General features: G+C 46.2%; 1 protein-coding gene across 4 annotated transcripts in view; it reads left to right on the top strand.

Annotated features, from left to right (window-relative positions):
• The window catches only part of LOC122542439 (talin-2), a 354,392-nt gene that overhangs the window by 305,103 nt on the left and 31,090 nt on the right, over window positions 1–18,199 (top strand). For all 4 annotated transcript variants that reach the window (XM_087982138.1, XM_087982135.1, XM_087982136.1 and 1 more), the window contains 3 exons: window positions 5,362–5,547; window positions 5,649–5,756; window positions 7,011–7,116. In XM_087982138.1, the coding sequence (XP_087838264.1) occupies window positions 5,362–5,547; window positions 5,649–5,756; window positions 7,011–7,116 (400 nt within the window). The remainder of the gene's footprint in view (window positions 1–5,361; window positions 5,548–5,648; window positions 5,757–7,010; window positions 7,117–18,199) is intronic.

Genomic DNA, 18,199 nt, shown 5'->3' with positions numbered 1-18,199 from the left:
ATCCAGTACCTCATAAATGTCTTGATAGAACCTGCATTGGCCTGCACCATATTTCCAGGCAATGCGTTCCAGACCCTACCTACTCGCTGTGTGGAAAAACACTATTTTCTTGCTTCACGGTTGCTGTTTTTAAATTGAGTCATAGCGTTGTACAGCACGGAAACCGACCTTTCGTCAAACCCATTCATGCCACCAAACATCCCAATCTGACCTAGTCTCGTTTACCAGCACCCGGCCCATATCTCCCCAAACCCTTCCTATTCATATACCCATCCAGATGCCTTTTAAATGTTGTAATTGTACCAGCCTCCGCCACTTTCTCTGGCAGCTTATTCCATATACGTACTGCCCTCTGAGTGAAAACGTTGCCCCTTAGGTCCCTTTCAAATCTTTCCCCTTTCATCTTAAACCTATGCCCTCTAGTTTTGGACTCCCCTACCCTGGGAAAAACTATTCACCTTATCATGCCCCTTATGATTTTATAAACCGCTATAAAGTCCCCTCTCAGCCTCCAATTAACCAGGGAAAACAGCCCCAGCCTCTTCAACCTTTCCCTATAGCTCAAATCCTCCAACCTTGGCAACATCCTTGTAAATCTTTTCTGAATCCTTTCAAGTTTCACAACATGCTCCCTATAGCAAGGAGACCAGAATTGAACGCAGTATTCTTAAAGTGGCCGAACCAATGTCCTGTACGGCTGCAGCATGACAGCTGTGCCCTCTCGTTCTTGTTACTTCTACAAACAGGAACGCTTTCTCCCTACCCACTCTGTCTAGGCTGCCCATGATCTCCTTTTAGCCTTCTTCTTTCGAGAGAGAACAGTATCAACTCAGTTCTTCATCCTTGAAGCCATTCTTGTAAATCACTTCTGCAAACTCTCTGACGTATTCACATCCTTCCTATTGTGTGGTGCTCAGAGGGAAATGTATTGCTCTAGCTGTGAAAGCAGAGCAAAGAACATTTAATTGACTCTGCCAGTTCCTTGTTCTGCATTATCCATTCTCCTGTTTCAGATTGTAAGGGACCTGAATTTGTGTTCACTGATCCTTTCCTTTGTACATGCGACCAAAGCTCTTACAGTCTACTTTTATGTTACTTTGAAAATTCACACTCATAGCCTATTTTGTTTTCCCCTCTTAGATTTGGTCCTTCTTTGCTCAATTCAAAACTGCTCATAGTCGTCAGGCTGTTACTTTTCTGGCAGCTTTATATAATTCCACTTTCGACCTAATGCTGTCCTTAATTTATTTTGTAAAGGATGCATGGGCTTTAGGAAAAAGTGACCGTAACATGTTAGAATTCTTCAATGGAAGAGAAAGTGGGTCAATCCAAAGCTAAGGTCTAAATCAGAAAGGAAATTGCGAAGATAGGAGGGATGTGGTGGCTGCGATAGACTGGGTAACTTCATTAAAAGACCAGAACATTGACAGGTAATGGTTCTTTCAGCTGATCAGAATGTATAACTGCTGCAATGCATGTCTTCACTCTTTAAATTTTAACCATTATCTATCAACGTTCTAGTCTTTTAATGAGGTTCCCCAGTCTATCGCAGCCACCACATCCGTCATACCTTCGTAATTTCCTTTCTGATTTAGACCTTAGCTTTGGATTGACCCACATCATCTTCTATCCCATTAAAGATTTCTAACATGTTATGGTGACTTTTTCCTAAAGGACCTCTCACAACCCAGATTATTAATTAACCCTTTCCCATTGCACAAAACCAATTCTAGGATTTTCTTTTCGTTTAACCTGTTTTTCACATCCACTTGTTCAGAGATGTTATTACACACCTCTGGGGCAGGTGAGACTTGAACAAGGGTCTGGAAAAGCGCAGCAGGTCAGGCAGCATCCAAGGAACAGGAGAATCGACGTTTCGGGCATAAGCCCTTCTTCAGGAATGAGGAAAGTGTGTCCAGCAGGCTAAGATAAAAGGTAGAGAGGAGGGACTTGGGGGAGGGGCGTTGGAAATGCGATAGGTGGAAGGAGGTCAAGGTGAGGGTGATAGGCCGGAGTGGGGTGAGGGGCGGAGAGGTCAGGAAGAAGATTGCAGGTTAGGAAGGCGGTGCTGAGTTCGAGGGATTTGACTGAGACAAGGTGGGGGGGAGGGGAAATGAGGAAACTGGTGAAATCTGAGTTCATCCCTTGTGGTTGGAGGGTTCCTAGGCAGAAGATGAGGTGCTCTTCCTCCAACCGTCGTGTTGCTATGGTCAGGCGAGACAGGCCGCCTACTTGCGGAACGTTTCAGAGAACACCTCTGGGACACCTGGACCAACCAACCCAACCACCCCGTGGCTCAACACTTCAACTCCCCCTCCCACTCCACCAAGGACATGCAGGTCCTTGGACTCCTCCATTGCTAGACCATAGCAACACGACGGTTGGAGGAAGAGCGCCTCATCTTCCGCCTAGGAACCCTCCAACCACGAGGGATGAACTCAGATTTCTCCAGTTTCCTCATTTACCCTCACCCCACCTTGTCTCAGTCAAATCCCTCGAACTCAGTACCGCCTTCCTAACCTGCAATCTTCTTCCTGACCTCTCCGCCCCCACCCCACTCCGGCCTATCACCCTCGCCTTGACCTCCTTCCACCTATCGCATTTCCAACGCCCCTCCCCCAGTCCCTCCTCTCTACCTTTTATCTTAGCCTGCTGGACATACTTTCCTCATTCTGAAGAAGGGCTTATGCCCGAAACATCGATTCTCCTGTTCCTTGGATGCTGCCTGACCTGCTGCACTTTTCCAGCAACACATTTTCAGCTCTGATCTCCAGCATCTGCAGACCTCATTTTCTCCTTGAACAAGGGTCTCCCAGTCCAGAGGTAAGGAGACTTACTGCGCCACAAGAGGGCAAGCTTACTGCTCTTTGTATTCCCAGGCGGTCTCCCGTCCAAATGCGAACCAGTTTTGAGTCTGCTTAGCTTCTGAGATCAGGTGTTCTCAGACTAGTAGGGCTGTGGACACCAATTCTACGAACTTACCCCCCACCCTCATGAGTAGGTTCCCCAATATGCTGGTCTAAAAAACCTATCTTGTGCACACTCCAGGGTCCTTCCACCACAACTAAGTTGGCTTGTCCAGTCTAAATGTAGATTCCGATCACCTATGATCGTCTTTGCTTGTGTGTGTCTTCGGTTTCCTGTCTATGACTATCCTTTATTGAAGACACAAGTGATTTGTGCAGGGTGAAAACTTGACGCTGAAGTAAGGTGCAACAAAACCAGTGTGCAGAATAACAGCTATTCTCATAGAATCCCTACAGTGTGGAAACAAGTTCACACTGACCCTCCAAAGAGTCACCCACCCAGACCCATTCCCGTCCCCTATAACTCTACGTTTACCCCTGACTAATGCACCTAACACTATGGGCAATTTAGCATGGCCAATTCACCCTAACCTGCACATCTTTGGAATGTGGGAGGAAACCAGAGCAGCCCGAGGAAATCCACACAGACACAGGGAGAATGTGCAAACTCCACACAGACAGTCGCCCAAGGCTGGAATTGAACCTGGCTCCCTGGTGCTGTGAGGCAGCAGTGCTAACCACTGAGCCACCATGCCATCCCTGATTAGATAATTCTTCCTGATTAGATCATTTCTTCATTCTGTATCAGGCAAACTCATGAACAGGTCTAAGGCCGTCATTCAAATACATGGATAAGAAAACAGAAAGCTTTGAGCAATAGATGAAGCCAGTTGTTTCCTGCTGCTACAGTATGTGAGCGCTGTTCACCACTAACAGCATGCTGCCAAAATACATTCTGTCATTCACATGTGTAAGTAACGTGTTATATGAATGTCAGTGCCAGTGTATGGCCAACAGACTGGCAGACCTGAGAAAACAGCATGTTCTTACTGCTGCTCAGAACAAGCAGGGTCTTGGACATACCCATCCAGCCCTCCCACAATCTCCAATGTTAGACATTTGCTAAGTAATCCCGAGTGCACAACAAATTGAAGAATTACGCTGGGCAGCTCATCTTCTGCCTTGGGACCTTCGAATCAATGTCGATTTCACCAGTTTCCAAACCTCCCCTCCACCCACCTCAGCCCAGATCCAACTGTCCAACTCGGCACTGCCTTCCTGAACTGTCCTACCTGTCCATCTTCCTTCCCACCTATCTGCTCCATCCCCCACCTCCAACCTATCACCATCAGCCCCCAACTGCACCTACCTATCGCATTCCCAGGTACCTTCACCCCCCTCACCCCCCTCCCATTTATCTCTCAGCCCCCTTGCTCCCCCCTCCCCACATCCCTGATGAAGATCTTATGCCCAGAACATTGACTCTCCTGCTTCTCAAATGCTGCCTGACTGGCTGTGCTTTTCCAGCGCCACACGTTTTGACTCAAACTCATTTACGATTGTCAGTGCGGTGGACTTATATGTAGCAGAGGTTCTATGCATAATTACCCAGGGCCGTGTCCATTGCAAACAGAAAGGGCGGGTACACACACTGCGCCTGTTTCAACTCAACAAAATTGATGAGAGGCATTCACTGGTACATTTCTCAGGTCAATAACTTGACTAATCAGAGGAAACCTGCCTAGTTTAGAATTTACACAAATCTTCACAGTTAACTGTCAGTCATCATTAGCTGATGCATTTTCCATAACAACGCCTCTACCAATCAGAATCCACTTGCTAACGAATCAACATTGTCTTCTCATGTGGTGTAAGCATTGTTTTCCCTTTGGTATTCTTGTGAATTTCCTGATGTGTGTAAGATAGAAAGCTTCAACGCAACAGAATATTTTTCGGCAGTGCCCAACTTGTGGAGTACCAAGAGATTATCTGCATATTGCAACTGTTTTTTTCAGTAACATAATCAACTGCCCTACTGATATACATGGTGTCTTATAACTGCAAATCTTTCCAGGGAAGAGAGAGACCTCAGTCACAACGTTAGATTGGAGAAGCTAAACTTGTTCACCTTTAGAGGTAAATGGGTTAATCAATAGAGATAATCAAAATCACAAGAAAGAAACAGTTCCTCATCAGGTGAGAGTCAAGAACCAAGATGACATAGATTTAAGATGACTGATGAAAGGACCAAAGATGACATGAGAAAAAGCATTAGGCTGTGAGTGGTTAAGGTCTGGAATTTATGGCCAGAATGTGTAATGGAGGTAGATTCAGCTATGGATATCAAAAGGCAGTTGAATAAGAACCAATTTAATGAGAGAGAAAATGTTCAGAGCTACATAGAAATGGCAGGGGACTGGGTCTAACTAAATAGCTTTTGCGAAGAGCTGACACATGCTTGATGGGCCCAGTGGCCTTCTGCGTTACAGATATTCCCTGATTCACTGCTCCATTGTGCCTTTTTAATGGTCTCTGTCCCTCACACCAATGATAGGTTTTCCAGTCAAAGGAGGTACCAGCAAAGACCTACACCCCGGAAGAATTTATCCGCATGACAAAGGGCATCACAACAGCGACTGCCAAGGCGGTGGCAGCGGGTAACTCCTGTCGCCAGGATGATGTGATTGCAACAGCCAATCTCAGCCGCAAGGCCATCATCGACATGCTGACTGCCTGCAAGGTAAGCAGGCATCTTTCTCTCTCTGTGGTCGCCCAGTTGCAATTGGCGTCCTGCCTGACGGGTGTAACAGTGCTGAAATGTGAATGTGTTTGTCTGGACAGCAAGCAGCATACCACGCCGAAGTGGGGGAAGATGTCCGAAGCCGAGCCTTACACTTTGCTACTGAATGCACTGTCGGCTACATGGAGTTACTGGAGCACGTCCTTGTGGTGAGTACGTTCTCAGCTTCCCATCACAGAACTGTGTCCAACTCAGCAATCACGTTGCAACAGTTTGTATCATCATTGGTGAGGTTCAGAGAAATATGAGGTGGGTATTCATTGTCTTTGACTAAATATAAATAAAAGATAGCTGGGACACTGGGGTTCTCGTATGAAAGCTCTCAGACTGAGCAAGTCCACAAACTCTCTCCACAAAGAAAAACTGCCTGTCGATCTCATCAACAAGGTTGGGATCTTTTAAGAAAAAAGAACCGCATGAGGATTACAGGTGAACTGGGACGCTTTCGGAAATATTAAGACGAAAGGCAGATGTTGTTAAATGTGAAGGGATGCTGAACATATTGACAAGAGTGTTGCCAGGGATGGAGGGTTTGAGCTATAGGGAGAGGCTGAATAGGCTGGGGCTGTTTTCCCTGGAGTGTCAGAAGCTGAGGGGTGACCTTATAGAGGTTTATAAAATTATAAAGGGCATGGATAGGATAAATAGACAAGGTCTTTTCCCTGGAGTCGTAGAAAAGGTGGTCTTCCGCAGGCTAGGAGAGTTCAAAACTAGAGGGCAAAGGTTTAAGGTGGGAGAGGGAAAATTTAAAAGGGACCTAAGGCCAACTTTTTCACACAGGGTGTATGAAATGAACTGCCAGGGGAAGTGATAGAGGCTGTATGGTTAAAACATTTAAAAGGCATCTGGATGGGTACATGAATATGAAGAGTTTACAGGGGTATGAATAAAACGCTGGCAAATGGGAATAAGTCAGATTGGGATGTTTGGTCAGCATGTACGAATTGAACAAAAGGGTCTGTTTCCATTCTGTACAACTCTGACTCCTAAATTCCTCCCATTACATCCAGAACATTTGAGATTTTAGGGAATCAACAATCATTCTAATCCACGGTGATCTTATATGAACAAGGAACAGTCCGCAAGAAATTAAGGGATATGGGGAGAGTGCGGATAAGTAGCGTTGAAATGCCCATCAGCCATAATTAAATGGTGGAGTGGCCTCGATGGGTCAAATGGCCTTACTTCCACTGCTGTGTCCTATTGTCTTGAAAATAGGTCACAGCCCTTTAAGCCTGCTAGGCCATTCTGGTTGGATGTTCCCCAACGTTTTCCAGTTTTGGGGAGGTTTTGACGAAATATGAAGAATGACTAGCTTCTCCTGCTCTTGGTTGCTTCAGAATTTATGTTTTTTTTTTCTCTGTTGTAAAACTTTGGATTGCCCTGCTTTTGTTTTGGAGCAGATTGTTCAGAAGCCCACGGCAGAGCAGAAGCAGCAGCTTTCCGGATACTCCAAGCGGGTGGCGGCAGCCGTTACTGAACTGATCCAGTCAGCGGAAGCCATGAAAGGTTGGCATTTCTTTTAACCTCTATTCTTTTGCGGGATGTGAGCCTCACTGGAAAGGCCAGCATTGTTTGCCCATGCCCAATGACCCTTGAGGAAGAGTGTCTCGCCAGGCTGTTTGAGGCGTAATTAAAAGTCAACCACATTGGTGTGAGTTCTGGAGTCACATTGGGTAAGGACGGCAGATTGTCTTCTCTGAAGCACACTAATGAACCAGATGGGTCTTCCCGTCTGTTGATGTTAGTTGTCGTGCTCATTATGTTTGAGACCAATCAACAATCCCAGATTTATTATTGACTTTAAATTCCACTATCTGCCATGATGGGATTTGAACTCATCTCCCCAAACCATTAGCCTGAAGCTCTGGATTACTCCTTTTTTCACTAGCCCAGTGACATTACCATGTGGTGGCTCAGTACTTTGCACTGCTGCCTCACAGCACCAAGGATCCAGGTTCGATTCCAGCCTCAGGCAACTGTCTGTGTGGAGCTTGCACTTTCTCCCCGTGGCTGCGTGGGTTTCCTCTGGTTTTCTCCCACAGTCCAAAGATGTGCAGGTTAGCGTGAATTGGCCATGCCAAATTGCCCATAGTATCCAGGGATATGCAGATTAGGTGGATTAGCCATGGGAAATGCAGGGTTACAGGGATGAGACGGGTCTGGGTGGGATGCTGTTTGGAGAGTCAGTGTGGACTGGATGGGCCAAATGACCTTATTCCACGATGTAGGGATTCGATTCTATGACAATATCCAATTGTCACCTCAAGGGAGCAAACATAAGAACTAGGAGCAGGAGTAGACCATTCAGCCTCTCGAGCCTCACTGGTATTTAATACCATCATGGCTGACCACATCTCTGCCTCCACTCCACACTCCTGCCCGCTCCCCATAACCCTCCAACCCATTACTCGTTAAAATTTCACCTCTCTCCTCCTCAAATTTACTCAATGTCCCAGCATCCACTGGGGGCGTGAGTTCCACAGTTTCACAATTTAATGGGAATTTGTTCCAGGATAACCTCCCAAATTCCAGTTGAAATACTTGTGGGAAAACTGCCCTCTGCAGAGATGTGCATGACAGAGATCTCAGAAGTGGGTAACCCCGAAATGGAAAGGATGCCTCCACTTGTCGGAGAGTCTAGAATAAGACTGAGATGAGGAGAATCCTTTTCTCAGAGACAGTCGTGAATTATTTGCCACTTCCTGCCTCAAAAGATGGTGGAAGGAATGTCTTTGAATCTTTTTAAAGGCCGAGTTAAATAGATACTTGATAAGCAAAGAGTTGAAAAGTTGTCAGGGATAGAAGGGAATGTGGTATAATCAGGTCAGACATGGGGAGCAGGTCTGAGAGACCGAGTGGCTTAATCATCCTAATTTTGCAAGTTCATTCTTTGCTGATGAATATAAATTGATTGACCTCTTGTTTCTGACTCACCAGCCTGTGGAAATAATTATTCCTGATTTACCTCATCAAACCCCCCGAGTTGTGATTTGTTTTAATTGTTCATGAAACGTGGGCGTCACTGGCTGGGCCCAGCATTTATTGCCCGTGCGTCACGTCCTTGAGAAGGTGGGGGTGAGCTATCTTCTTGAACTACTGCAGTCCATGTGCTGTAGATAGACCCACAATGCCCTTAGGGAGAGAATTCCAGGATTTTGACCCCTGACCTTTTAGCTGCTGATGGTTGTGGGTTTGGAAAGTGCTGCCTATCTGTTTATGACAATGTTGAACCTCTCATGTTGAAATACACCTCCTTTGGAGTTATGGAGATGTACAGGCACGGAAACAGACTCTACAGTCCAACTCGTCCATGCCGACCAGATATCTTAAATTAATCTTGTCCTGTTTTCCAGCAGTTGGCCCATACCCCTCTAAACCCTTCCCCTCTACACCCATCCAGATGCCTTTTAAATGTTGTAATTGTACCACCCTCCACCACTTCCTCTGGCATCTCGTTCCATACACGTACCACCCTCAGTGTGAAAAAGTTGCCCCTTAGGTCCCTTTTAAATCTTACCCCTCTCACCTTAAACCAATGCCCTCTCATTCTGGACTCCCCCACCCCAGCAAAAAGACCTTGCCTATTTACCCTATCCATGCCCCTCATGATTTTATAAATCTCTATAAGGTCACCCCTCATTCTCTGATGCTCCAGGGAAAACAGCCTCAGCCTGTTCAGCCTCTCCCTGTAGCTCAAACCCTCCAATCCTGGCAACATCCTCATAAATATTTTCAGAACCCTTTCAAGTTTCACAACACAAATGAAAATAGCTGGAGTTTCTGAAATTTCTCATCTCTGTCTAAAGCCTCCCACATCAGTGGGATTCTCCCTCATCCTTCCTAAATTGGGTTGGCCATAAACTGGACCCAAATATTTTATCTGAAGCCTTACCATGATTTGTATAGATTTACTATGGGCACCAGGGAGACAGTGAGGTCTGCAGATGCTGGAGATCAGAGTTGAGAATGTGGTGCTGGAAAAGCACAGTGGGTCAGGCAGCATCCGAGGAGCAGGAGAATCGACATTTAAGGCCGGAACCCTTCATCAGGGCACTACCTCATTGAACCTACATAAACCTATAGGATCCTACATGCTGTTTTCACAGATTGCCATTTTTTCCTTTTGAGGATTAGGCATTGTGTCGCTCTCACGAGTCAAATATTGTCTTCAGATGAAGTGAGGTTAGAAGGTGGGAATGAGCCAGGGTTGGCAGATATGGTTTAGTTTCTGAAGAGTTTATTATGGACTAGACCAGACTCCCCGCAAAATATTTTAAGAAAGTAGCCTTGACTCCAACTTTTTCTTATTTTAAAGATAAATGTGAAGAGTCTGTTCCAGATGTGATCAATTGGTCAAAATACATTAAGCAAAACACAATTTATTTAAACACTGTAGTTAAAGGTACAACCAAAAAAAGAGGAAATTAGAATAACTTAACTCTGTTGGAAAATTAATCGAATAATAGATGCAGTAACTAATTGTTCCATTATAGTAACATCCCATAAACAGACCCCTTGGCAAAAGAGGCAAATTCAGGCACAGATTCTCACATGCAGTTCTCCAATCCAGGAGGAAAAACACATCAAGAGAAAATTCAGAGAAGGTAGCAGCCAGAAGACATTCATTGAAGCTTCCAACTCTGTTGAAACGCCAATAGCTTCTGATGTTACTGAGAAACCAAAACCCAGATTTTCAGATCTGTCAGAACTGGCCACCCCCATTTTGGCTGTTTTAAAAAAAAACCCAAGTGCTCCCAAGCTGTTCACTCAAGTGGTCCTAACTCATCAGTTCAATACCTCTGTCTTATGACCTCTCTTTGAAAAAAAAACTAGGACAAAATAACTTCTTAAAGCGATTACATCATTACAAGTCTCACCAGACTCAAAATGTTAACTGTCTCTACCTCTCCACAGATCTGCTGACTTTTTCCTGCATCCTCTATGCTTGTTATAGTTTAGCTTCCATTTAAACTGTTGTTCTTTAATTAAAAATCACACAACACCAGGTTATAGTCCAACAGGTTTAATTGGAAGCACACCAGCTTTCGGAGCGTCGCTCCTTCATCAGGTGGTAGTGGACGGCTCAATCCTAACACACAGAATTTGTAACAAAAATTCACAGTGTGATGTAACTGAAATTATACATTGAAAAATTGATTGTCTATTAAGCCTTTCATCTGTTAGAGTCCTTAAATTATGTCTTCAGCAGGAATTTCTGTGCCCGTAATTATGATGGAGACTTTGCCATTATCAGCCTGCAGTTACACCCTCCGACCAGTGGTGTCATTGCTGTACCCTCACTGAGTCCAGGTTCACTACAGTACACAGAGTAACCTCGATTATCCAGCATTCGATTATCCGAATATTGGATTATCTGGCAAGATCCCAATGCTTGGCTAAACTATGTTATCCGGCATTCAATTATCCAGAATTCAATTAACCCAACAAAATACTGCCCGCTCATGTATTGACATCACACGTTCTGAGAAGAATATATCTCATAATCTCATCGATCACCCCTGGAGACTGCACCCTGTAGGTGACCGCATCCAATGCACATCAGTTTGATGCATCTGGAAAGAGACAATCCGGAGGTGATTGTCACTAAGCTCTAAATGTTTTTTGAGCTCCACACATCAGGCTGGGATTTCTGATCCCAGACTGAGCTGAAATGCAGAGGATACCTGCTTTCCTCATAGGGCTGGGTTATTGGGCCAAGAGAAACTCACCCCACACACACATGCATGCACACACACAGACACACACACACAGAAACACATGCACGCACACACACTCACAGACACACATGAACATGCACAGACACACGCACACACAGACACACACGCAAATACACAGACACACGCACCCACACACACGCGCGCAAGTACACAGACACACACAGGCACACAAACTTTTAACACCCCTGCACCCCACCCATTCTACACTGTCACTCCTGTACCCCACCCATTCCACAACCTCACCCCTGTACCCCACCCGTTCTACACCATCACCCCTCTACCCCACCCATTCTACACCCTCACCCCTGTACCCCACCCATTCCAAAGCCCTACCCCTGTACCCCACCCATTCTAAACCCTCACCCCTGTACCCTACCCATTCGAAACCCTCACCCCTATACCCCGCCCATTCTACACCTTTACCCCCACATGTCACCCACAGCACATGGTCACCCTCTTATCTCACCCTCTCTAAACCCTTAACCCTTTACGTCACCCAGTCTACACCCTTAACCCCGTATCTCACCCACTCTGTATCATTACCCCCTTAACTCACCCACTCTACACCCTTACTCCCATATCTCACCCACTCTACACCCTTACCCCCTCTACACCCTTAGCCCTACACTTTGCCCACTTCACACCTTGAACTCCCTCACTTTACCCAGCCCACCTCCTTAGTTTACCCACTCACCTGTTACCAACCACACCCCTCACCTGCCCACAAATTCACTGACACGGTGAAGAGCTGCATACATGTCCTGAAGCTTTTCACCCTGTGGCTGAATGGACACTTTACCAGGTACAGGGGTGGGGGTGTGGAATGGTTGGGGTACAAGGGTGAGGGTGTAGAATGGGTGCGGTACAGGGGGGAGGGCGTAGAATGGGTGGGGGACAGGGGCGAGGGTGTAGAATGGGTGAGGTACTGGGGTGAGGGTGTAGAATGGGTGGGGTACAGGGGCGAGGGTGTCGAATGGGTGGGGTATGGGGGGAGGGTGTAGAATGGGTGAGGTACTGGGGTGAGGGTGTAGAATGGGTGGGGTACAGGGGCGAGGGTGTCGAATGGGTGAGGTAAGTCAGAGGTGTTGGGTTTTGAGAAAGTTGAAGGAAGATCAGTCATGGTGGGGTTTGGGGAATGGGGGGTTTGCGAGTTGTTTATTGTCCGGGTTAGTCCGGGTGTTCATTGTATATTTACCCAGCGACTATCCATCAACATTCTCTGAGTGATTATTTAGTCTATTACATCAAAGCTGTCCGAGGTTACTGAATGACCTGGACATGGAGATTTTTGCAGAAGATGCGGCACAACAGGGAAGTTGTCTGTCAGATGTTTATTTGTCCGGGGAGTCTTCCACAGAGTCTGTGACTCTGCTCTCAGATGTTCCAGTCTAAAGGACTGGGGAAGCTGGTTTTGTGATGCTGATTAAAGGATAAATGTGGGGAGAGCCCCCACACTCTCTGTGAAGTGGTGCCATGGGCTCTCTCTCATCTACCTGCGAGGTCATTGTGTGACCCTCCTTGTTTCACCTCTATCCCTCCAGAGGTCAAGCCCTCTGTCACTCCCACATTCGAGTATCAGCCTGGATTGCGGGCTGTGGTCTGTGAGGCAGAACCTGAACTGAAAGGGGAGAGTGGGATCACTGAATCAAACCAATGCCTTGTCCACTTAAAAAGTTGCTATTCCAGTTTCCCAACCATCTCGGAGTCCACACATTGCAACATTCCACATACAGAAAGGTCACACTGCTGTTTCCAAATCTGAATAGTTGGCTGGGGTTGAACATTCTTGTTCAAAACAAACTCTCTGTAAATAATCTTGTGGCTGTTTCTTTCATTTCCCCTGCAATCCACGTTAGTGTAGGGTCCCACCACCACACACACAATGCAACAGAGGCTGGCTTTAAGTTAATTGCAGGATCTGGACCTGATTTTCTTATCAACTCCATAAACCTGGAGTTAGTTTGGGGTCAGCTCCTTTGATCCACCACACTTTACTGAAGGTCCCTGTGTAACATTGTTCATTGCTGGGATGTGAGAATCCCTTTCTGAAATACAGAGCCTGCGACCTCACAGATTCTCCTGCATTGAAGGTGAATCTTGATAGATGAGGGAGAGAGGAACAGAGGTTTGTATAGACCGGGTGAAATGAAGAGGCTTTGTGTAGAACATAAACTCAGGCACGGAGCAGTTGGGCCGAATGGCCTATCTTTGTGCTGTACTTGCTGGATAATTCCAGAGAAAAGCATTCACATTCATTCAATTTAAGGACATTGTTAAATTGGAGAGAGTTCAGAAGAGATTTACCAGGATGTTGCCCAGAATGGAGAGTTTGAGATGTAAAAATTGACAGGAAAGGCTGGGACTTTTCTCACTGGAGTGTAGGAGGTCGAGGGTGACATTATAGAGGTTTATAAAATCATGAGGGGTATAGATAAGGTGAATGGCGGGTGGCTTTCCTCTAGGGTGGGGGAGTTCAAAACTAGGGGGCATATTTTTAAGGCGAGAGGAGAAAGATTTAAAAAGGACACGAGGCAAGACTTACACAGAGAGTGGTTCATGTGTGGAATTAATTGGCAGAGCAAGTGATGGTTGTGGGTACGGTTACAATGTTTAAAAGAAATTTGATAAATACACGAGTAGGAAATGTCTGAAGGGATATGGGCCAAGCGTAGGCAGGTGGGACTGGTTTAGTTTGGGGACATGGTGGACGTGGACTGGTTGTACTTGAAGGGTCTATTTCCGTGCTGTATGGATCTATGACTGGTTTGCAAAACCCTTGTGAATATTCTGAATTGCAATGTTTCACCTAGTCTTTTGAAAATCCTGAACCATAGCGATTATCGCAAACTCCAACCAGTCTCTGCTGCTGTTTATCCTCCATACATTAGTCCCAATTCCATCTGCTGTCTACCTCCTCTATTACCACCCTGCCCACACCCTTCAGCCAACTCTCCAACCTTGACAAAGACTGTAGATTGTAACAGAATCTAAAGACCCTCGGTACCAAAAAACTCCTACTGACTGTAAAAGCCCCTTGATCCAGTAATATCATTGCCAATCTAATCATGACCTTACTACTGTCTGCACCTCCCCATAATCAAAACTCAGACTTGAATTATCTCAGTGACCCTGCCTCCAATCTTGCTGGGGAAGAGATTTCAAACCCTCGCAGCTCTCCCTCTCCAGCCACAGGAGAAGCCCTTCCTCATTTCCATTTTAAAAGAGAGACCCCTCATTTTGCCCCCTCATTCTAGATCCCATCCCCCAAAGATGCAGAAAGCATCTACCTTTATGTTTCAGTAAGAAAACCTCTCATGCTTTGAAACTCCAATGAATGTAGATCTAAACTCCACAACCTATCCTCATCAAATAGTCCCTCAGATCAGGAATCGACTGTATCAACCTTTTTTTGATCTTCTTAATCCCTCTTTAAGTAAGGAAATCAAAATTGTCCATAGTGCACAGGTCCCACCAATACCTGTACAGTTGTAGCAAAACTTGCCTACCTTTATATTTCACCTTCCTTACAATAAAGGACAACATTCCTTTTGTCTTCCAAGTTTCCCATGTGCTAACGCTCTGTGCTACGTAAGAGATTAAAACATGGGACCAGAAGTGGGCCATTCAGCCCATCAAGTCTGCCATGTGATTCATGGCTGATCTGATGATCCTCAATTCCTCTCTCGCCTTTTTCCCATAACCCTGGATTTCCTTACTGACTAAAAATCTTTAACAGCTCTGAATATACTTAACAACGCAGCCTCGGCAGCCCTCAACAATAAAGAATTTCACAGATTCACTCCCCTCGGCCTAGACGGATGGTTGCAATAAAGAGTGATGGCTGAGGTTACCATGAAGGGCTCTCCTTCTCAACCTCTCCCCTCGCCTGAGGCACGGTGACCCTCAGGTTAAACCGCCACCAGTCATCTCTCTCTCTAGTGAGAGAGCAGCCCTATGGTCCGGCAGGAGTAAGGAAGAGCTAATTCACTGGTGAGGAAGATGGCAAAAGGCTGATACTGAAAATGGACACACCAAATCTGACCATGACCTGATGCCAAAGTGACTCTGAACGAGTTCCTTGTTCTGGATGCCAAAGGGATTAATGGTTCTAACTCAGTTTGATTGTGGCTAAATGTGCTCCATGTAGAATTAATCCATTCAGTAACGCGTTTCACACTAATTTAATTTAAATTTACTAGAGCTGTGCTCTTTTTATCTCGCAGTTCAGAGTGGTGACCACCCACACCAGCAGCTCATGTTTTCTCTCTCGATCACGGGGTTTACACGTTCTTGGATTGTAACTCATCCTGTGTAACGTCAGATCAGCCATGATCTGATTGTATGGCATAGCAGGTCCAAGGGGGCTGAATGGCCTCCTCCTGTTCCTATTTCTCATTTCTGTGGTTTTGAGAAGATTTTTCAAGATTCCAAAGATCGACTTGTATGCCATGATTTATCGTAGTCCCACACTCCCACCCTTCTCCCAGAGCTCTGCAAATCCCTCACGCTCTGTCATTTCTCCACTTCTGCTTTAGTCGTTACTTTTTGAAGAGTTAGCACCTTCCTTTCACAAAGCAAGTTTCAGATCATCACGGCTCTCTAATCCCTCCATGTCACTCACATCATTCTAGTGAAAAGAAAAGGTATTGCTGAGAATGCTGGAAATCTGATCTATAAACAGAAAATAGCAAGAAAGTTCAGGATGTCCGGTAGTGCCTGCAGAGAGAAATCGGGTTAATGTTTCAAGTTAATTAAGCCGTTAGAGAGTGAGTAAGTCTACTCTGCACAGTGTTCTGGTAAATCTCCTTTGCCCCTTTCAAAGGCCTTGGCAGTCTCTCTGAATGGAGAAAGTGAGGACTGCAGATGCTGGAGATCAGAGTTGAGAGTGTGGTGCTGGAAAAGCACAGCAGGTCAGGCAGCATCCGAGGAACAGAAGAAGGGTTTCCTGATGTAGGGCTTATGCCTGAAATGTTGATTCTCCTGCTGCTCGGATGCTGCCAGACCGGCTGTGCTTTTCCAACACCACACTCTCGACCCTCATCCTCCCTGAAAGAGTGCTCCTAAGATTTGAACTCCACACACCAGTTAATTTGTAAGGGTGCTTTCTTCACATCTTTGTACCGTATCGGACAATGACTCTCTCCACCGTTGGAGCTGATCACTCAAATTATGAGCTTACCAGCCCCTGCCCCACTGGGATAATGATAGGCTGTGAAATCAGTTACACAGCACTCATCCTATAATCATAGCCCGCAGGGAAGCATCAAGCAGTGGTAGCAAGTTCTTTTCTCTTTTTGAAAATAAGTGTTGAGAATTTCAATACCTTGATAATCTGATAGTTCCAATTAGATATCCACTTCCTGTACGCAATCAGGTCTCTTTTAAAATCCAAAAATTACCTCACCCCTCCCAAAGGGTCCCTGGCCATTTGCAAAAGGAAGGTACCGTAAAGTCTCCAAATGATTCTGGCAGAAGTGGAGGTTTACCTCAAATATTCAATTCTGACAGTTACCCGTTTTATGGATTTTATGCATGTTATGCCAGTGAAAGTTGCATCTGATTGAAGGCCCAAGTCAGAAGTCACATGTCCTAAGTTGTAGTCCAACAGTTTATTTGAAATCACAAGCATTGCTCCATCAGATGAAGGTGGTACACTCCACTCCCAAACATCCCAGATGTCCACCTATTTCGAACAACGTGCTTTTCCCCCCCATCATCCAGACAGCCCTCCACCACACCACCTCCATTCCCCGTTCCAGTGCTCTAAACCACCTCCCTCCCAACACAATAAAGACAGAGTCCCCCTTGTCGTCACCTGCCACCCCACCAGTCTCCACATCCAACGCATCATCCTTAAACTCTTCTGACAACTCCAACTAGATCCCACCATCAAGAATACCTTCCACTCCCCACCCCTCTCTGCCTTCCGCAAGGCCTGTTCCCTTTGACAGTCCTTGATTTGCCCCCACTCTCCCCACCAACACTCCTGAAGCCCCAGGTACCTTCCCTTGCAACCAGATAAGGTGCAAAACCCTCTGATACACCACTCCCCTCACCTCCATCCAGGGCCCCAAACAGTCCTTCCAGGTGAGACAGAGGTTCATCTGTCTCTCCTCCAACCTAGTTTACTGCATCAGGTACTCCTGATGTGGTCTTCTCTACATCGGGGAGACCGAATCTAAACCTAGGGAACGGCTCACTGATCATCTCAGCCAGGCCTGCAGGAGCCGACCGGATCTCCCAGTCACCGTCCATTTTAATTCCCCTTCCCACTCCCTTTCCGACATGACTATCCATGGCCTCCTCCATTATCAAAACAAACCACAGCTCCTATTGGAGGAACAACACCTCATCTTCCGCCTGGGCAGCCTATAGCCTGGAGGACTCAACATTGAGTTCTTCAGTTTCAAATAACCTCCCTTCCCATCGCCCGACTCCCTTTCCAGCCCCTACCCCTCTCTCCCACCCCTCCCAGCCACCGACCGCATCCATTCCTCCCATAGACCAACCAGGTTGTACCCTCTGCCTGTCTTCACCTATCCCCGCCTCCCCATCCTGCCCCCACCTTCCTCTTTATCTGCAGCTCCCCTACGCCCAGTCCTGAAAAAGGGTTACACCCAAAACATCAATTTCTCCACCTCCTGATGCTGCCTGGCTTGCTGTGTTCTACCAGTATCCTTCCTGTCTGCCATCAGATGAATGAGCTGTGCTCCAAAAGCTTGTGCTTTCAAATAAGCCTGTTGGACGATAACCTGGTGTCATGTGAATTCTGACTTTGCCCACCCCAGTCCAACACCAGCTCCTCCACATCAAAGTTTCAGGAAGATCTATCCCTTTGCCCTCACCCTGTC

This window comes from Chiloscyllium plagiosum, unplaced genomic scaffold, assembly GCF_037043375.1.
Source record: "Chiloscyllium plagiosum isolate Xiang-an unplaced genomic scaffold, Cpla_swu_hap1 HiC_scaffold_42, whole genome shotgun sequence".
Classification (NCBI taxonomy): Eukaryota; Metazoa; Chordata; class Chondrichthyes; order Orectolobiformes; family Hemiscylliidae; genus Chiloscyllium; species Chiloscyllium plagiosum.
Note: the sequence above shows the minus strand (reverse complement) of the source record. Positions and strands in the feature narration are given on the sequence as shown.